We start from the raw sequence: 21,962 nt of genomic DNA, 5'->3' as shown, positions 1-21,962 counted from the left end.
AGATAAATGAAGATACTAAGTCACTTCCCCCAAAGTCACTTAGCTAGTAAATTATAAAACTGAGATTCAAACCCAGATTAGTTTCACTGCAAAGCCTACTCTCTATGATATGTTGTCATATTTTAAATTATTGTAATTTGTATTCTATCAATGGCATCTTTCCAGGATACCTTTTGGTTAAAAAAATTAAAGCTTTCCTTCTTGTTACCATTTTTTTCTTTTTAAAGCTGAGATTTTACATTAAAGCAGTTTGAAAAGCTTTGTAGACCATGTATTTAAGGTTTTAAAGGACAAACACCCATCTAGTTATTTACTTGAAAATGAAGTTGTCAGCTTGTGAGATTTTTTTATATTTAAAATGTTACTAACAATATTTTTTATAGTATTTTGTGTGCGTTAGCAAAAACAAATATGCAGAGTATTTGCTAGTCTCTTTAAGGCAAACTTAGACTCCAGCATAGACTTTCTGTTGCTGGTATGTAAGGAGATTGGCCATTTGTTAACCAGTTCAGCTGCTTCTGGTGGGGCTTATGGATTTTTTTGTGTTTTGGAGCTATAGTAACACCATTATAAATATTCTTGTTTATGAATATCTATATGAATATTTGTACAGTATAATTTGGAAATGAAGTTGTTACTTTATAACGTGCATAGTACTGTACTATCAAATAGTTTTTATAGTTGTACCAATTTACATTCCCATTATCAGTGTCTACAAAGTCTAGGTGCTCTATATCCTTGCCATTGCTTACTACTCATAATAAAACATTTATCCTGGGCCGGAGATTTAGCTCAGTGGTTCTGCCACCTGCCTGGTAAGTGAAAGATCCCAAGTTCAATCACCAGTACACCCCCAAAAAGACAAAAAACATTTTTTCCTTTTAGTCATTTGGAGGCTGTATCAGTTTTGGCAACAAATACGCATTTCTCTGCTGGCTAATGAGGATTAGTTTTTTAATCTTTATTGACCATTTTATTGTTTATTGAGTATTAGGGTGTCTCTTTATCAATTGCCTTAGTCTTTTATTCTTCTAGTAAACTGCCTGCCTTTGTCTTATTGATGTAGAAGAGTTCTTATATATCCTAGATAGGAATCTTTTGTTGGTCATATATATTTGCAAATATCTTTTCACTCTTTTAATGATATTTTTGATCAATAGAAATTCTTAATTTTAATGTACTTTAATGTATGAAATCTTTGCCTTCACTAAAATATTCTGTATTTACTTCTGAAAATTTATTTTACGTTTTACATTTAGACCTGTGATGGATCTGAAATTGACTTTTTAATATGATGTATGGTAGACATCAAGATTCATTATTTTCAGCATGGGTAGCTAGTTAATCCAGCACCAGTATATTTGGTGTGGGGGTGTGTGTGCGCGTGTGCATTCACACGTGGGTTAATTATAGAATGTCTTTGGAGGCCATTAATGTCATATCAAATTAATACCAATTGAGGTAGTATATTAGTTTACTAGAGCCTCTATAATAAACTATTACCAAATTCCATGTTTAAATATAACAGAAGTTGGGCTGGGGATTTAGCTTAGTGGTTTCGCCGCCTGCTGCGCAAGCTAAAGGACCCGAGTTCGATCCCTGGTACCACCCCCCCAAAAAAAAAAAATATAACAGAAGTCTATTCTGTGGCAGTTGCGGAGGTTAGAAGGCCAAAATCAAGGTGTTGGCAGGATAGTTTGTATCTTCTAAAGTGAAATCTATTCCTTGCCTCTCTCTTAGCTTCAGGAGGTTGCCAACAATCTTTTGCATCCCCTGGCTTATAGATACATCACTCCAGACCTTCCTCTGTCAACAAGACATTCTCCCTGTGCTTCTGGGTCTCAAATTTCTCAGTTCTTCTGAGCATACCAGTCATTAGATTGGAGCCTTGTGTAACCCAGATCTCATTTTAACTTGATTATATCTACAAAGATATTTCCTCAATAAGATTATATTTGCAGATTCTAGGTAAACATGTATGGAGGGGGCTTTATCAACCCAGTACAGGTAGCAGTAAATAAGGTTAGTACACACCATTCTTTTTTCCTGCTATTGGATGGTGTTGTGTTTGAAAGTACCCTAAGTGAAGGCACAGTGTCTGCCTACTCACAAGTTCAGCAGCTAGTTTAATTTCATGCCAGAAGCCATCCCCCCCCCATTAACTCTGTTTAGATCTTAGTCTCAGATACACACCTCAAACTAGTCTATGCTGAAAACACAGATGTTAAACTCAGTTCAAAGAATTGAGTTCTCTTGGCACTCAAGTAACTCTTCTTCCTCCCATACCTTCATCCTGGATGATTTCCAGTTTTCTGGCCAGGCATGTTTTATTAGGAGCAGTATGCTCCTAATGTACTACACACTGCAGGATGGGATCTAGGGGACTGATGAATTAAGGCCAAGAGAGAGAGGCTTAATGTGTGTTTCTAAAATCAAGGGCTCGTTCACTGCTGTCAATCTTCATATTGCTAGCTAAAAGCCAAATTGGCTTCAGTTCATCAAGAGGGAGAAGCTATTTCTTTAAAGTTCTTATTCTACTTTTAGGGCATTCTGGTAGTATCCAAATACACTATAAAACCTGACACTATGATTTGGAATTGAGATGGCAGACATTTTCTGAGTATTAGTGTTTAAGATAATCAAATTTCATGATATGGTACCCAGAGCATTGTGTACATTTATTGCTAATTTTGTTATGTGACTGCACATGATGTATGGTGCATTTTGTGATGTATGCCATGGTGTTGTGGTGAATGGGTGTGGGGGCACATTTGAACTGTGTTAAATTGTTCACAGCTGATGTTAATGTCTGATCTAGCCCTATTCCCGTTTTATCACTTACAAATCTGTCACTCTCGTGCATGTGAGGCATTGGTGAGATAAACCTTTTGCAATAAAAACTGGCATATCACTTTAAAGAAACTCAGTTGACCCAGGAAAGAACTCCCTGGGTGTATCAGTGTAAAATTAAAGCAGTAAATCAAAATGTAATATATAACACAAGTCCCAACATTTTTTCTTGTCTGTTTATTTTTAAAACCATTTTGTGTTATTGTTGCATTTTATGGCATATTCAGTGTTTGTAGCTTATATAATCTGTTCATCTGTTCTCTCTCCATATTTGCTGTTTTTATTTATTAAATCATAAAGTTAGATTCTATTGTTTAATGAGATTAAATTTTAAAAATTAACTTGGAAACTATAGAAAAACAGATTACATTTTATTTCTGAAAGGGAAAGATAATTTTTAGGACTAGCTGCCATTCTTCATCAATGTTAACATTAAAAATATAACTTAAATTACATATTAAAATGATTATATTATGTAACAGCACAATTTTTCCAAAAAAACATTTATTTTTTCAATAAAATTTTTATTAAAATTTGAAATTATTTAAAACCAGCTGTTTGGGGAATTTCTTTTAATGATTTTATATAGAAACTAGCAGAATTGCACCCTGAAATTCCAGCGGTATAACGGTGTCATATAAGGAATTAGCCATAGCATCATCAAGAATCAGGGTTTTTTGCTTCTAGTACTTTAAAGTGCTATTTTTTTTCCCACTAGCTCCCTTGTGTTTTTGTAAACTCTCAATGAGCCTTATCTTGGTTCTCCACTGAGTTTTTAGAAATATAAAATTTTAAAGATGTAACTTTTCCCTCCTTATATTCTTTGTTTCTACTTGAAGTTATGAGTAGCTTTGAAGTTTCTTTTATTCTTTCATCATTTGGGACAGTTTGTATGACCATGCTTTTGAAAGGTCAGCCAGTTGAAGACAGCATGTACTCACACTCAGGTGTATCTAGTGGGGTCTGCTAAATTGCTTTTGTGTTCCTCGCATTATCAATCAGCAGGGCAAGTATTTTTCCACCTCATGTCCTCCCAGTAAGTCGCAAGCTTTACCACTCATGTGTTCTTCAAGGTGCTTGTTCTCTGCTGCATTGCTTCAGAAACCAACAGAAGCAGGTTGACATATTATCACAAACTTTGAGTCCTTCTTGCACAGACTCTTTTTTTCCATTCTTCTGTTCAGCTCAAGAGACTGGTTCACAGGTTATTCAGAGAAGATCTGCTGATAACAAGGCCTAAACAGTTTAAAACGCCCCAAATAAGATTGATCTCAGGTGTTGACAATGGAGAGAGATTAAAACATTGATTTCTGATTCCTTAATACAAGTATACTTTTTGCAGTTACATCCTATTCAGAAGTAGCTATAGCAATGGGCTAAGGCAGTAGATGATATTACTGAATAATTATCTATTTTCTTAAGTATGATGTTATTTTAATTATGTAGGAGGATGTTCTTATTTCTGGTAGTTGCAAACTAAAAAGTATTTATAAATTAAGATAACTGGCTTGTATGTTTCAGCTAAGACTAGAAAGTATGTAGGTATAGTGTTATATACAGAAACAAAGTAAATGAAAGGATGCAAAAACTTATAAATCTAGATGAACAGCATGTGGATATTCACTATTATTGCATTTTTTATAGGTTTAAAAATGTTACATTAAAAAGTTGGGAGAAATGGACTATGATCAACTATTATATCCTGCAGCCCTCATTTTTTTTTTCCTAATTTGGTTAGATTAATTTGCAACATCAAACTAGTTGATATATTAATATAGTTTTATTTCAGAAACTTTTAAACATCAGCCATCAGTAAAGAAGTATATTTTTCCTTTTGCTTAATGAGTTTATGGATTCTAAAGTCATAGGATCAGAAAATTCCACCTTCCTTCCAGCAGAGGTTATAGGTAATACTTTTTGACAGGAAAATAATTTCTAGTATATATAGCATAATATTTCTCTGCTCTGTTAATGCTTTCTGAGTTGTATCCTTGAAAGCCTTAGGTGGCTATAACTAACCTTATGTATAGCCTTTTTCTGTTGAATGGTCTTATTCCAGCTATATATGGTTTTCATGGGTCAGTTGATATTTAATGAATAATACTTATGCCTTTTTTTCCTTAGGAAAAGAGATATACTTGTCCAGATTTTTCCAGTTGTCCAAATTACCATTAGCATATTATAATCGATTTGTCTCTGTAGGCCAGGGTACATAAGTTGCTTCAAAACCAAATCCAACAACAAACTTGGACTGATGAGGGCACACCATCCACGCGAGAACTTCGCACAGTCTTGCTGGAATTTGCTTGCACCCACAACCTGGAGAACTGCAGCACTGCTGCCATGAAGCTGTTTGATGAGTGGATGGCATCTAACGGAACTCAAAGGTGAATTATGCATCTGCTCAAATCAGTTCCCTTCTTCCTGTTCATCTCACATCATGTGCTGAAACCAGGACCTGCTCATCCTGGACCATGAATGTAACAAAACTGAATGTTAATATAGATGCAATCTGTGTATCTGTGTTACCAAACAAGACTTTAAAAATAATTGTGGTCAGGCTAGGGATTTAGTGCAGTGGTTCCGCTGCCTGCTTCACAAGCACAAGGTCTCAAGTTCGATCCCCGGTACCAAAAAAAAAACTGGTCAAATACACATAAAATTTACCATCATAACCATTGTTTAGTGTACAGTAGTGCTAAGTATATCATGTTGAATGCACCAGTGTCCAGAACTGTTTTTCTCTTGCAAACTGCAATTCTGTACCCATTAAACAACTTCACAGTCCCTCATCCCCATAGCTCCTGGTAAGAATATTCTACTTTCTGTTCTCTGAATTTGAGTATGCTAAATACTCCATGAAACTATACAGTATCTTTTTGTCTTTTGGAGACCCTACTTTCAATTCTTTTAGGGGGGGATACATGGGGGGAAAGAACCAAAAAAATGTAAAATGTATACATCAGGAAAAGAAAAACTTGTATAAGTATTTTAATATTAAATTTATGGAGACATCATGAGATTAATACAAGTTACCTTTGGCCTCTACTATTACAAGAGGTGCTTGAAGTGGCCATTAGCTTCCAGACTTAGTACGGCAAACTGCTCAAGTATGCATACATTCTGCACATTATGGAGTGAAGATTTAAATGTCAGATGGAAAATTTGAAGATTTTCCCTAAAATCTGAATGAAGACAGTAGACTCTGCTCACCTCATGCCCCACACATTTCCTGCTGTATTCATACCATGGAACTTACCACATTGTATTGTACTCTGTATATTTGTTCTTGCCCTGTATTTGGTGGTAACCCGTGAGTTCCTGGGAGCATGGACAATATCTCATTCTCTTTCCCTTCCCTAGTATACAGCAAATTGCCTGCCTGTTTTTTGTTTTGTTTGTTGTTGTTGTATGTTTAGACAGGATCTCACTGTGTAGCTTACATTTGCTTTAGCACTTACTATGTAGCTCCAGGCAGGCCTCAAACTCATAGTCCCCCTGGCATTCCCAGTGCTGAGATTACAAGCATGTGTCAGCAAACCCAGCTGCCTGCCTGGTTCTTTGTGATAGTTCAGTGCATAAAAGAAAAGTTACAGTCATTGAATTCACTTTTTTTGACTCCTGAGTAATTAAGACTTTTATAATTATCACCTATCCTGACTCCCAAAACACCACCACCCATCAGCTCCTTGCCTTTGTATTCACAATTTTTCTTGTTCTCATGTTTTCCCATCTCTTTTCTAGCCTGCCTACTGATGTTATGACACCTGTGTTCAAAGTTGGCGCAAAAACTGATACAGGCTGGTTATTCCTCTTAAGCAAGTATGTTTCTGTAAGCTCTGAAGCCGAGAAAAACAAAATACTTGAAGCTCTTGCCAGTTCAGCGGATACACGGAGACTTTACTGGTATGCAACCACACAAGGATATGTATAGAAACCAAAAGATAAAGCACTTTGCTCCTAGGGTGGGAGCACTTTTTATTTGAGATCTCCGTTTTCCTCCTGTTTTGTCATAAGCTAGACCTAACTTAGTGTGACAAGGAGCCTGCATATGCTGGGCGTCATTTTAGGGATTTAACCTTTACAGATGGGCAGAATACGCTTTGGAATCACAGTCTCCCCCTACTCCCACTCAAAAATGTCTTTATCTTCTTCACATGTTATGTTCAACTCCACAGTTAGTACTTCATTCTTTTGGACCAAAGTATTGCTCTGTTCCAGTTGTCACTTTGAAAATGCAGATAGTTCAGAAAAGATTAATATGAAGAAGCTTGCATGTTTTACCTTCGTATGAATTTGTCATACTTTCCCATTTTAATGTCCAGCTGATAACAGCCTGGACATAGGATTTTTACATGAGTGAAAGAAGGGCAGTAATGAGGACCTCATCAGAAAGTGGCAGGGTAGAGGAGCTCTAGATAGCCAAGAGGAAAATGAAGGTGTCTGGAGCTTAGCGGACTGGGGTTGAAATTCACCCCACGAAGAATAAAGGGAGGCACCTGGGGCTTATTGCTGCTTCTATGTAATTTTGCTCAGGTAAATGCTAATTGTGTCCCGGAGACATTCTCAGCACCTTCCCCGACCCACTTTCTCAGTGATACACTTTAAATAGGCATTTTCTTTACAGCAGAGGCCAGCCTCTGATCTACGCAAATAGACACAAGCATTTTGAGTAAAGGATATTAGTCTGCATGTACATACATGCATGCATGCATAGATTTATCCTATACCAGTGTTTTATAGCATTATTTCTAGTGGATGATCAGTCTTTGAGATTTTCCAAGTCACTTCATAAAGCCTACTTCATTTATTTTTATTTCTGCACAGTATTTTAAAGTATAGCTCTCTCATCACATCTTCTCAGGCATTTGATTTTTTTCCTCCCTAAAAATGTTAGCACATTGTTTTTGAGATGTGCATTTTCCCCAGTATAAGTGGATAGTATAGTATAGTAGATAACAACTGCATACATTCAGGTGCCAGACTTCAGTATTTATTGGCTGTGAACTGTGAGACAATTACACAACCTTAAGTTTCTTCAACTTTTATAAAATGGAGATAGGTAATAAATGCTTACTTCAGGGTCTGTTGTTTCTAAAACTTAACAGCATTATTTAGCACACAGTATCAATAAATACTATTACTAAAAATCTATTCTGAAATGTATCTTCATTGTCTAACCATTTAAATAGCCCAGTCTTTTAAGAGTAGTTATGTACTTCCCTATTCAAATGTGGTTTCTACCAGGAAAAAACTCACAAATCTCCAGAATTGTAATAAATTCTACCAGAGTTTGTTTCCTGAATGTCCTTACTATGTCAGAAACTATTATTATGTGACTGTATATGTAAATGCCTATCTTGTTGAGTTCTTCCTTCACTTAAAAAAATAAATGAATAAAATGACAAGTTTGCAACCAATAGATCACTCTTAAACTAAGCCAGTACTAATTTCAGTCATCGCTTCTTCATGAATAATTATTTTGGAGGCTAAATCTGTTTGCTTTTCAGGTTAATGAAAAGTAGCCTTGAGGGAGATACCATCCGAACACAGAAGTTGTCATTTATCATTAGGACAGTGGGCCGAGGTTTTTCTGGACACTTGTTGGCGTGGGATTTTGTCAAAGAAAACTGGGATAAACTTGTACAGAAGTAAGTTTCTGAGAGAATGACTTTTAGTGTTCTGAATTTGGAAAAGCAGTGCACAGCAGTGTTCCGGTGCTGCACATTTGGAAAAAGCCCCCAGTGTTGTGTTGGTTCACAGAAGTGATGTATTTGCTCAGAAAGAAAAAAATGCCTTTTTTTTCAACATAACTGAAGCACCCAGAATTTTTTTTACATTTATAAACATAATTCCAAAGCCTAGGTCACTTACCAGTGGTGTTCCATTAAAGTGCTAATCCAGGCCAGCCTTGCCCGCCCAACGCCAGACCACTCAGCACCACGTGGCCACAGACATCGGAACAGCTGTTTCGTTACACATGCTGAAAATGGCTCTTCATTGCCAGGCATCATTTAGAACTCACACCTCACATCATTTAGAGCTGGACAGCACATAGGTTTCTTTCCCTTTCTATCTTTTAAAGCACATATGATATTTGTGGATGATGTGGTCTTTGAGAAGATCAAATGCATTAAAAATCTGTATGTCTATCCCAAACAACACCACCAGCACCCCTGTCTGCCCATCTTTCCATCCTAACAGTAGGTGTAGTGCAGCGGTGGTGAACCTATGGCACACATGGCACAGCCCGCTATTTGTTATTATTGAAAGCTCTGAAAGATTCACCATCACTGGTGTAGTGTATGTGGATAACCGTGACAGCCCGGGCCGTAGTTACCAGGAGTAGGACTCCACCTTGCCTTTGGCATTAAAGTATTTGCTTTGCATTCAGAAACTGCTTTGCTGACCAGCAGCTGCTTCATTTTTTCTTCCTTATATTGTGTTTTCTCAGGTTCCATCTTGGGTCCTATACCATACAAAATATTGTTGCTGGATCAACTCACCTGTTTTCAACAAAGGCACATTTTTCTGAGGTCGGTGATATAAAATGCTTGTAGATAACTAGATAATTCTTTCCCCTTAGGCTTTTCAGTTTAAATGAGATGGTGGCTTCTCATCATAATTCCTGTCTCTTCTCTCTGGCTGCCTTCATCAGTACTAAGGATTCTGTATTGAGATTACTTTTCAAAGGCTGGGTATGTGGCAAGGCGGAAGAACCCTGATTGCACTCCCAGCACTATTTCCTTGTCTCCCCGATACTAGTAATTTAAGTAATAATAAAATTCAAAGACTAAATTTATAGTACCAGGCCTATTCAGAGTCTACTGATTTATTGTTTCTTGAACATTACTGTTCTATTTTAAGTTAGAAAAATTTCTCCTTGTGAAGGTAAGGAAAATGTATTTTTAAAATCACTTCAGATGTTACCCATGCTTGATTGAGAAGTCCAAATAGGTATCGTGGATGTTAAAGTAATTTTTACTGCTTTCAATATGTCAAAATGGCCATCGTAAGTTAAAGCTTATTTTAGAAGGATGAACAGAGTTACTTGAGTTTACAGTTCCTTTCTCCTTTTAAAATGCTTCTATGTGGAACTTACAGGTCCAGACATTTTTTGAAAATCAGTCAGAGGCAACCTTTCGACTTCGGTGTGTCCAGGAGGCTTTGGAAATCATTCAGTTGAATATCCAGTGGATGGAGCACAACCTGAAAACTCTGACATGGTGGCTATAGCATGCAAACTGCACCTCATTCTGTCACCCATTCAGAGAGCTTGTGAACTTGGGCTCTGCTGCTTTTGCAAAAACTGAGGTGAATCCGGGGTGGCTTCCAGATTGTTTGCACTCTTAGGAGTTCTTGTTAGCTCAGGGCCCAACTGTGTTTTTCATCTGTCTTTTCTGAAATGTCCTTAAGCAGTGTGTATTTATTACATTATATTCATCTGTATGCCAGTCATCTACAAAATCAATATTTTTTCTAATTTGAGGATATACCAATGGGGGAAACTAGTTTGGGAACTCTTCTATTTCTCAGGATCTGGAAGTTACCCACACAGTGAAACAAGGAAAGGGCTACCACAACAGCCACCATCCTTGCAGGCTGCTGATTTGTTAGCTGTTTCTTGCTTCTTGTTAGTAGATGCTATTGGAATGTGGTACAAATTTAGCCTCGAAGAGTACAGGAATGAAGACATTGAAACATCTAGCTGTAGAGAACTGATCTCAGGTGTGCAAATCTACTTGCATTTGGGGTTTTGAGTAATTCTTTATTTTCTGAGAAAAATTTAAATAATACCTGTAACAATTCTATTTTTTCCTGCAGAATAGCCAGGTGCTACAGAATTTTTAAATTTTTTGTTGTATTGAATAGCTAAATAAGCAGGCCAAAAAGTTAAATTGTGCAAATGCTTAACACTTTCTGGTTTATCTTGTGTAAATGCTTAACACTTTCTGGTTTATCTTGTGTAGTATTACCACAGGAGACTATTCCAGACTGAGTTAATTGTAATTTTTTCTTCATAAATGCCAGTATCCCCCAGGTCTACACAGTTATCACTCCTGCCCTGGATTGACTTTATGTTATAGATAAGTATTTCTGTATTTGTGGTAAACATTGTGTCAGTGCTGGAATATTTTGTCACAGCCTTTTGTCTTCATGGATTGTAGACACTTTTGCTCCCAATCATACCCTTCTGAGGATTTTCATTTTATATGATACAGTGGCATATTAGAAGCATATTTTAAAATAGGGCCTTCGAGAAATTACAGATTTTTATTTGAAGTTCACCATAGTACCTTAAAGGAACAAAGGAGAATGTGGGATAGGAGTAAGTTGAATTCACGTTTAATATGGTGGGCTCTGAATTTTTCCACTATTAAAAATGTACTTTTCTTTGGTTGAAAAAAAAAATCATACTCTTTCTTTTATTGAGGCCAAACTAGCATTACATGGAGTGGCCAAAAGAAAGAAAGACGGAAAAATGAGAGAAAATATCCAAAATTAAATGGCATTTTTATTCCTTCTGAAGGAGAAATACTGTACTTGAATTTTTTGAGCTATGCAGACCTATATCTAGGGTGTTGTGTTTCTTTGTTTCTTAGGAGAGACATTTTCTTTCTAATAACTCTTGAGAACTTTATATTTTGTTTGAAACAGTGTGTGTGTACATAAAAATGGGAGTTACTCATTTATGAGCACTTAAAACACTCCACAGAGTCAGACAGTGGAAAAGGTCAACTTTTTTTATTCAGCAGATGTAAAGTTAGAATATGTGGGGTTGTGTATAAAATTCTATTTTATTTTATGAAAATATTTTTATATAACAAAATTTAAAAGGCTATCAAACTAAAAGCCTGCTTTAATCCTAGTGAGTTTTTCCCCAGCATAGTCTTTTCTAAACATTTGTTCCTCTGTTTTTGTGTAGAAAATATATCTTGAGAATCACAGAATCATCTTTAGACATTGAAACTGAGATGATAGAAGATCTTTATTCCTCTTATGCTTTGGTAAATGAATGATAATTAAATAGATATTGAAAGTTAGTGTGATTTTGTATTTTCTGAGTAAGAAATACTAAGCTTTTGAGGGTTTTTTGTGTTGTTGCTTTTTTTAACCATGTTGTATTACTAAATTCCACTTTAATACAGAATTTAAAGTTGGCTAACTTCTCAAAATCAATTACGATTCTTCATTTTTATCTACCCATCTTTACATTACTCTAAAATATGTTAACTCTGCATATGGCAAATCTTGTCTTAAATTATATAGTTTTTTTCTGTATGAGAGGAAGAGAGAGAGAGAGAGAGAGAGAGAGAGTGTGTGTGTGTGTGTGTGTGTGTGTGTGTGTGTGTGTAATGGGGTGTTGTAAGTAAAGCTTTATGAAAACATGAGCTAAAAGGTAACTCATGATCCATTGCTATCTTTATACTCAAAGGCTGTTCATTCCTGTGATACTGGATAGGTAATTGCCATTTTATTTGTAACTTTCCCTCAATTATTTTTAGTTTTAGTAGCCCTGACCTAAATTTTTTCCACACACAGTTAGTTCCATGTTTAATATTATCCTGACCCATGTATACAGGATGTCTTGGAACTAACTTTTAGGTCAGGAATATAAAGTTAAATAAAAGGTAGAACTTATAATAACTGTATTAGTAGTTTTTATATTTTTTTCTCCAAAACTGTATCTTGTGCATAGGTTTGTGGGAACTCAGATTGAAGCACAGAAGTCACAGTATGCTTTTTATATAAGCACACAGATTCCTGCTGCAGTTGAGAACTTGAATATAGTACTTGAATAAATTTTCTGTTCATTGCAGAGAAATAGTCTACAACATGAATATAATATAAAAGTTACATCATAGATTATTAAGAAGGACTGAATTGGAAATCTAGAGTTACAGAAGGAAAATTTATGCTTTGGAGATTTGAAAGGTTAAGTTGGAGGAGTCCAGTTTGTTCTTTTAAAATGAAAACAATTAGATATATTAATCTGTGAGTAGTGGCAGCTTCCACTATAAGCTTGTGCCTTAATCTTGTTGTTTTATTTAAGTCTCTTCAAATGAAATTGTGCTGTCATTGTTTCAGTATACAAACTTTCTGTCGTGCATTCTACTTTATTCTAATTTTTCTTTGACATATCTGTTTTCATTTTATGGGACTTTAGCTACTATAAGAACAAAGGAGCTGTCAGAAGAGTCCCAGGTGTAGGGAGCAAATCAAGCTGCTTCAGTGTGACTGGCTACCAGATAGAATCCTTTCTGAATACATATTGGGAAGTAAGAAATTAAAATTAAGTACTCAGCTTGTTACATTATTGATAGCCTGTTATTGAATTGGGTCTTAAAAGAGTGTATGCAGCTTTACAGCATCTGGAACCATACTCCACAGTCAGGTCGCTGAACATTTCCATAATGGCCATGCGTGCCATGGCGCTGTAGGAAAGGTATAATGCATCTCAGATGTGTTGTCACCAAGGATAGCAGTTCCTGGGTTGAATTGCAAAACTAGAGCTAGGTTTTATTACATAGGCCTATGTAGGAACTAGGGTCGTATATCAGGTGCGCCTCTTCTCACTGTTGCCTTTGTTACTTAAGTTTTTATTGGAATTGACTCACTTTTTTAAAAACTTCCACCTCCCATTTGTATATTTTTTAACTAAGGAGTATATTTTTGCAGGATTTTGGTTCTTTTATTTTGTGCTTCCTTGTCTGCATTGGCAAGTACCAAATGAAAAGTGGAGGTTCAAAAGTATGATAAATCTCCTCCCCTTCCCTAGTTGCTCACATGGGCAATACTAGTAGAACAGTTGAGTAATTTTTTTTTATTATTGTTTCCTGGTGGGGGGGATTTTTTTAAATGTGTGTACTTAGTTTTAGATGTTTTTATAATTATTTTATATATTTTATCCTAGTAAGTGAAATACTGTCCAATGAAGATCCCCTTTCCATGTCACCTGTTACAGGCAATGGCTACAGAGTAGTTACAGTATTTGTTTCCCTTTTTGGGGAAGGAGGCGATTGTGTTGGGAAGACAGCTTATTTTAAAAGTTGTAGGAATGATTTTGCTGCTATTTTGTGAGTGTTATTTCATTCTGCTCTTCATTCATCCCTCTTGTGGGCATGTATATAAACCATGGCAGTCTGCAGGTATGGCCTTGTCCTGTTCGCTTCTCCTCTTCCCGCCTGCATGGACAACTAACAAAGGAGTCACAGTAGCTATTGTTTTGATCTAGTCTGAGGAACCAGATTGTCTGTCTTTTCACGTGTATATAAATGTTCTGCCACTTTTTAATGTTTCATTTTCTCGTTTCTTTGCATGGATGCATGGATGCTTGATGAAAACTGAGGTTCAGAGTATGACGCATCTCTTTTCCTTTATTGCCTCTTTAGGCAGTAGCGAATAGATCAGTTTTGTTTGGGGTGTGGGAGAGAGTGGGGTGTATATAAATATGTATAAGTATATATAAATACACTCGCTGTTACGTTTTGTCCTAATTCCTGTTGTGCTGTGTCCCTCTCACGGCTGTGAAAGTGCCTAGCGGAATGTGGAGGTCTGGATGGGTGGCGGCCCCTGTCTCCTCCCCACCTCTGTTGCCTTTGGGCAGTGGAGTCCTCGATAGAGTTGTAAAGAGTGTAGGGTGTTTGGGGAAGAGAAGGGGCAAGCAGGAAAGTGCACTCAATGTGTGTATATATGTACGTATGTGTTCTTAGTACTATATTGCATTAATTCTTTGGGTACCCAGACTGGAAGGTACCTCATGAACCAGAGTTCGGATGTATAACAGTCTCCTCTTCTCCCTTTCCCTTATTGCCTGCTTGGGCAATACCTTTTAGAGTAGCTCAAGATTTTTTAAAGTTTCTTGCCACAGTAAAAAAAGTGGTTTCAGAGTAAGAGTATATACTTTTAAAATGTATATAAATGTTTTTATAGGTTTTTTTCACTTCATATCTGTCCTTTACATGGATATATGAAGAAAATTGAGGATCATTCTATGACAAGTCTCCTCTTCCTCTTCCCTATACTGCCTGTGTGGGCAGTGTCTAGTAGAGTAGTTCATAGTTGCAGGGATTCTATGGTATCGGGGTATATGCTTTTTTAAATGTATGTATATGTTTTTGCTGCTCTGTTAGGTATTTCATTGGGTGCCAGTCCTTCACTTGGACATGTGGGTTCCTAACGAACCGTGGAGTTCTGGATGTGTAGCAGTCTCCTCGTCTGCCTTTTCTTTTTGATCTGTGTGAGCAATAATTTTTAAATACTTTGAGGTTTTTTAAGATTTGGGGGTGGGAGGGGGCTAATGAAAGTAAGGATATGTACATTTTTAAAAAATTTGTATAGTTATTTTTTAACTAGTTATTTCATTATGTACCAAGTCCTTTGCATGGACATAGAGGTACCTACTGAAACATGGAGGTCCGGATGTATGAAAATCTCCTCTTTTCCCCTTTCCTTATTGCCTCTGTGGGCAATAGTTGTAGTGTAGCATAGATTTTTTTAACTCCACTCAGAAGGATGGGGTGTGTACTTTTATATCTGTATATAAATATGTTTGCTCCTTTTTTCTGGCACTTCATTTTGTCCCTAGACCTTTCTATGGGCACTTAGGACATAATGAAAATTAAGGTTCATTCTATGAAAAAAGAATCCCACTTTTCCCCTTCCCTTATTGCCTGCCTGGGCAATGACTAACTAGTAAAGTAGTTGTTTGAGTTTCTTTGGCAAGTATGGGGGTGGGAGATCTGGGGTTTGTGTTTTTTTAAAATGTATATAAAAGTTAGTTACTTTTTTCATTCTTTTACTCCCAACCAAGTTTTTGTTTGGACTTTTAGGTATCGAATGTTATGAGAGGCTCACAGCCAGAGGTGTGGGCCATCTTTTTTCTCTTGCCCTGTCCACTGGGTTCATAAAGTATAGTGTATGGTTACTGCAGGGCTGGGTTTGTGTTTTTAGTTTTTGTGGTTTTTGTAATGGGGACTAGCCTTGTTAGAAAATATTTATATTTCATTACATATATATTCAACTAAAGTTGTGTGTAAATGTTTTTGCCCTTTTTGGGCATTAACTTCCTTTTGAATTTGGTCCTTTCATGACTATTTAGGTAGTTAATGAACATTGAGATTGACTCTATGAAAAATCTCCTATACTCCCCATTCCTAATTGCCTGGAGGGCAATGATAGAATAGATGTCTGGTTTCTTTTTGGGATGCAGGGTGGATGTATACATATATATCTTTTAATGTATATAAATATTTTCTAGGTTCTCTGTGTAATCTCTGGCAGTGCTCAGTCCTTTGCTGGGACTTGTAGATATATAATGAAATATGGTGGTCCAGACGTATGATAACTCTCCTCTGCTCCCCTTCCCTCATTGCCTATAGGGGCAATCATTTTATAATTTGGGATTATTTTGTGTGGGGAGGGATCTTGGGGTGGGTAATGGTTAGGGGAAAGAGACAGGGCATATACTCCTTTTAAAATGTATGTAAATATCTTTATCTTATTGATTGGGTACTCAGTCCTTTGCATGGATGTAGAGGTACCCAATGAAAATCGAGGATCAGTGTATGACAAATCTCCCATTCTCCCCTTCCCCTGATTGCCTGTGTAGGCAATAGTAGAATAGTTGTCTGTTGTTTACTTGTTTGTTTTGGAAGGATTTATATTTTTGGTATTCTGAATAAGTGCAAATATATTTTCATTTCCTTGTTTCATTTTGTATTGTTTCTTTGCATGGCTATGTAGAGACCTAATGAAAATTGAGTTTCATGATATGACAGAGCACTTCTTCCTTTCCCACATATTTTCTCTTTTAGCAATAGCTAGTATAGTTGTGGTGGTTTTATTTCCTAGGAGATCTATATTTATATCTATATTTGTAATTTGTTTCTTTTTCCCCCTCATTATTTCCCCTTAATACTTAATGCTTTGCAGGGCTCTAAATGTACCTAACAAAAATATAGGCTCACTAAATTCCAGCCATCTGGCTTGAAGATGTGTCAATGTGGTGGTGTAACTAATGGCAACAGGCATGCAGCGAGTCATACTGGAGAGGACATTTGGATATGGTTGAGCTCTGAAAGCTAATCAAGCCCAGCAGTTCTTATGTTAAGCTGAATGAGGTGATGAAAAGGGGCCTCCACTTTTGTAAATATCATAAAGGCAGAGGGCAGTATTGAGTAAAAGTGTGCTTAAACTTCCTTACTGGTTAATCTTTCAGTAACTAGTAAGCCATTGAAACTGATAAGTCAGCAATAGCGTTCCCTACAACTCATTTGAAGACCCTGAAGAGTAGCTTCTTTTTGTGGCCTGGAATCTGGATTCATCTACAGAACTCTGGTGCAGTTCCATAGTAGCATATTCTTGAGTACCCAGTAGAAATTACTTTTCTTCTTGGAATGAACCTTTTGAGTTATCACCGTTGCTCTGGTGAGTGACAGCGTGGACCCAAAAACTAATCCAAAATTTTTGGTACAAGGCCTTTCTCTCTTTCAGCACCCACATGTGGCAGAGCATGTTGGCCCTATCCTACCAAGAACTCTTGTGTGGCTGCTTCTCTCTCTTCCATTCTCCATTAGCTGAACCATTTCTGCTCTTTTTTCCCTTTTATCTTCAGTGCCTGCACTGTTAAATGTCATCTTCAATTGCACTCAAAAATTTAAACCAGTGCTGCCTCATTACTCTTGTGTTTTTGTGTGCATTTCATGCATCTAGGCCTGTATGCTTGCTTTCAACATTCTTATATCATATTTCACATTGTCTCTTCCTCTAGCACATGCTAAATGTTATGATTACACGTCTGTCTGCAAATCAAAGTGAATGCATGTGTAAGCCTGCCTTCCTGCCTTCCTGCCTTCCTGCCTTCCTGCCTTCCTGCCTTCCTGCCTTCCTGCCTTCCTGCCTTCCTGCCTTCCTGCCTTCCTGCCTTCCTGCCTGCCTGCTTTCCTGCCTGCCTGCCTTCCTGCCTGCCTGCCTTCCTGCCTGCCTGCCTTCCTGCCTGCCTGCCTGCCTGCCTTCCTGCCTGCCTGCCTTCCTGCCTGCCTGCCTGCCTGCCTGCCTTCCTTCCTTCCTTTTGGCGTTATATGTTCTGTTTTCACATATATAGTGATGCTGTTCCATGCTGAAGATTTGCCATATCATTATTTATCATCGAGTGATAGGACTCCTAGAAAAATTTCAAGATGTTATTTAAAAAACTCTCAGGTTCTAGTGTTGAAAAATTAGCCTATATGTTGCTGTTAATTATACCTGCTGCTGTAGAAAAAAATAAAAGTTTTCATGACACATTTAACTTTGATCATAAATAAGAGAAAGGGGCACATTTTTGGAATTAGTCATGGTAGTCATTAGTGTTATTTTTGAACAGTTCTTAATTTGAAATACTTCAAAGGAAGTAAAGGTCATGGCTTAGCGGAATGAACTGCTCCAGAAGTCAGACTGTATAAACCATCAGTACAGTAGTACATTTGTGTGTATGTGTATATACAGTGAGAATTACAGCTTAATTGGAGTATTTGCATTAACCAACAAGCTCATGTTGAGACAAACCTTAGTCTCACACCTGCCTTGATTAAAGCCAAATGTTTCATGTTGCTGTGAAAAATAGTCTCCTTCAATACTTTGGAAAGTAATTACTTGGAAAACTGTAAGTGTATTACATTTTTGTATTTAAACACCTATAGAGATCTTTTAATTCCTTCAGTCTGAGCTTGTGGATGGAATTCTAAATTTGTATCATGAAAATCTGTCTTTTGTGGAAGATTTTGAAAATATGTATATATAATATTGTATATGCAAATTGTGGTGTTTCACTTGTAAAGGGAAAGGCTTATTTTTCTTTATATTTCTAATAACTTGTTTTGCATATGACCAGCACTGATTGAAAGGCATGTGTAACTGCAAACACTGTTGCTTTTTTTGTGAAATAAAAAGTATTTAAATACAAACATTGTGTGCACTCTTCAGATTTGAAAAAATACAGCTATAAAGTGGTATTTCTTCTCAGATTATGAAAGGAAAGCTCTGTATTGTCTGTCCTAATTCTCTTCCTATCTCACCAGTACCCCCAGTATACTTACTGCGCATAACTTGAGGTTTCTCAAGCTCATACTGTTGACATTTGAGCTGGATAGTTCTTTGCTGTGGGCAGCTGTCTTGTACATGATTGGCTGTTTAATGTCAACCCTGCCCTTTTAATACCATTTGCAGCTTGAAGCCACTACGTGCTGTTAGCAACTCCTTTCCCCTGCCGAGTGTTGTAACATCCAGGACAATTGGACTGAAGCAATTCTCGCCAACACTCAGTCCTCTAGGTAGCAATAAGTACAGTGATAATACACAACTAAATCAGTATGAGATACAGACCTGCTTGTGCTGCTGAAGCCAAGGAACACACTATATTAGTCTGAAGATGAGACAACATTCCTTGCTTTGATTCACGTAGAGTTGGGAGTGTGAGTACACACCATTTTTGAAGGGACATTGCCATAGTTATGTTTCCGGTCAGGTCGATAAAAGGAGGTTTGTCCTGTCCCCCTAAGTAGTTTTGAGGGGGAATTGAGAATTTTTTAGGCTTTCAGATATGGGTGCTAGCAACAGTACTTATTTACAGTAATTATTAGGATTTCAAGTTGGACATTTGGGGGCAAATTTACTAAATCTCTTAACTCCCATGCCCAAAGTCCTCTTTCTGGGGTTACAGAATCTTTAATACTATGTCTTTTTAAAATGTTTTATGAAGAGCATTACTCTTGTATAGGCAGATACTCTTAGAAGTTGCAAAGATTTTGATTTTAAAATTCTGGGTAAATTTTTTTATACTTTTTATTCACATATCCACAGTAAACAGTTGAACTAAAATCCACTATAAGTCTAAGGAATGCTTTGATTCCAGTAGATCTTTTGGATGGAGAATAATAAACGTTTCCCTGTTTTTCAAAATCACTTTGAGAACTCATGGTACAGAAGAATTTGGTTTGGTTATATCTTTTCTGTTTTCCTTCAGCTCTCAACATAAAGCTTCCCCTCTCCCAACACACACAAAAATCATCAGTGTTTACTAACACTTGTATGCAAACTAACAGTTGACTTAAATGCTGCAGAAGCATGTTTTATTATCAGAGAGCAAAAACGACTTTTAAGTTATCACTCTACCTTCCACATCCATTAATTGGTGAAAAGTTTCCCATTCTTTGTGCTTTTATACTTTTTGTTTTTGCTTGGATGACATCCAGCCAACTAGCCAAAGTCTCGTTGAAGGTAAATGCACATTGGGACCACTATGAATTCTATTGTTGGCTAAGCTTAATTCAAGATCCTTATTTGCACATACAGTAATTTTCAGTTTCACACTCATAAAAACACAATTGCATAATAAAATAGTTATCAAAGTTGTCCTTATAGATCAAAAGGAAATTTGGAGATGAGGTCAAGTCAGCACAAGAGAATCAAGAGGAGTCAGTGTGTTGGTCATTCTACAGATGCAGATGAAAACAACACCGATTCCCCCTCACCCCAGAAAGAATGGCTGCGCTCACTAAATCAATAACATGCTGGTGGGGGTGTTCGGAGAAGGGAACCCTTCTCCACTGCTGGTGGGAGTGCAGACTAGTGCAACCACTGTGGAAGTCAGTATGGAGATACCTCAAAGAACTAGGACTAGAGGTCCCATTTGACCCAGCTCTTCCCCTGCTGGGTATCTTCCCCAAATTAAAAGAATCACACCACAGTGATATATGCTCACCAATGTTTATAGCAGCACAATTTGTGATAGCTAAAACTTGGAAACAGCCCAATTCCCCATCAGACTAGATGAAGATGTGGGGGTTTTAAATAAAATGGAGTACTACTCAGCCATAAAGAATGAGAAACTAAAGACCTTCATAACTAAATGGATACACATTGAGGCCATACTCTAAGTGAAATAGGACACATATGTAAATACTGAATAGTTTCTCTTATGTGAGAAACTAAAAGTTTAATCAATGTATAATTGATAATGTGAAATAGGAAGAAAAGGTCTAAAGGAGTAGGGGAAGTATGAGGTTTAGGGGAAAGATAATGAAGAAAAAATGAGAAAATGAAAAAAATGGAAACAAAGTCTTTGTAAATAGGGAAGGGTGGAGGGGGTGAAGGGAGGGCAGGGGAATGGGGGAAAAATCAGAACCAAGATACATCATGTAAAGGTACAAGATCCCAATGATGAATGTAACTGTAGTGTATACCTAAAATGTACCAATAAACTTAATGGAAAAAAGAAAATGAGTTCTGTGGCATTTTAACTTAATGCCATACCTGTTACTCAGTTCAGCAGCAGTCTTGAAAAATAGCCTGCGTTTCTGATAATGCAGGGGGCAGAATGAACCTCATCCCCACAAAATAATCAATATTTGGCCAACTGGTAGTTCCTTGGAAGATTCTACTCGATAGGAGCTATCTCATTGAATTCAGTGTTTAAAGCCTGTGGGAAAAGGAGTGTTTACTGAGCATTTTAGTATCATGATTGCTTGAGACAAATAACTGAGAAGCTTTAAAAAAGCTGAGGAATGGAATGTCCAAAATAGCTTCTAAAAATACCAATATATTCCTGGAAATCTAAGAGACCATGTGCATGTCTGAGGCTATACATATTGTCCAGAAGAAACCTGAGAAACTCTTTGACTCTCACATGTGACTGACTGATAGTCTATGAAAGCAGAAAGTCAGGACTAAGACAGAGTTGTCAACTGGCAGACAGTATTAATCGTGCCCAACATGCATGTGAAGCCTCTTGGGAAAGACTGGGAGACATTGGTTCTAGGTGTTTAAGGAAACCTCTGATCACTGTGCTACCAAGTAAAGACTTCAGTGTCCAAACATGACAAATACACAGACTAGAGAATCAGCTCATGGAAATCACTAGACAAATTACTATAACAAGCAGTAGCAACAACAGCAACAAAACACAGGAGGGGAGAATCTGATTTCCAAAGTGCCACATTCCATTTGAATGTCCAGTATCAATAATCACAAAGAAATATACAAATAAAAAAGTATGAGTTATACAGTGGACCCTTGACTTATGAGCTAAGTTTGTTCCTGAGGACTGGTCATACATAACTCAAGTTGGTCGA

The 21,962-nt window shown here is 37.0% G+C and overlaps 1 protein-coding gene across 3 annotated transcripts in view; it reads left to right on the top strand.

Annotated features, from left to right (window-relative positions):
- Lnpep (leucyl and cystinyl aminopeptidase) overlaps positions 1-18,797 on the top strand; it is a 93,095-nt gene extending 74,298 nt beyond the window's left edge. For all 3 annotated transcript variants that reach the window (XM_087180904.1, XM_087180907.1, XM_087180906.1), the window contains 5 exons: positions 5,053-5,237; positions 6,595-6,756; positions 8,361-8,501; positions 9,305-9,386; positions 9,955-18,797. In XM_087180904.1, the coding sequence (XP_087037030.1) occupies positions 5,053-5,237; positions 6,595-6,756; positions 8,361-8,501; positions 9,305-9,386; positions 9,955-10,086 (702 nt within the window). In that variant the 3' untranslated portion in view covers positions 10,087-18,797. The remainder of the gene's footprint in view (positions 1-5,052; positions 5,238-6,594; positions 6,757-8,360; positions 8,502-9,304; positions 9,387-9,954) is intronic.
- The last annotated feature ends 3,165 nt before the right edge of the window (positions 18,798-21,962 follow it).

This window comes from Heterocephalus glaber, unplaced genomic scaffold (assembly GCF_053883595.1).
Source record: "Heterocephalus glaber isolate CG9 unplaced genomic scaffold, H.glaber_assembly_v1.0 deba00001465, whole genome shotgun sequence".
NCBI lineage: Eukaryota > Metazoa > Chordata > Mammalia > Rodentia > Bathyergidae > Heterocephalus > Heterocephalus glaber.
This window is presented reverse-complemented; position numbering and strand designations above follow the sequence as displayed.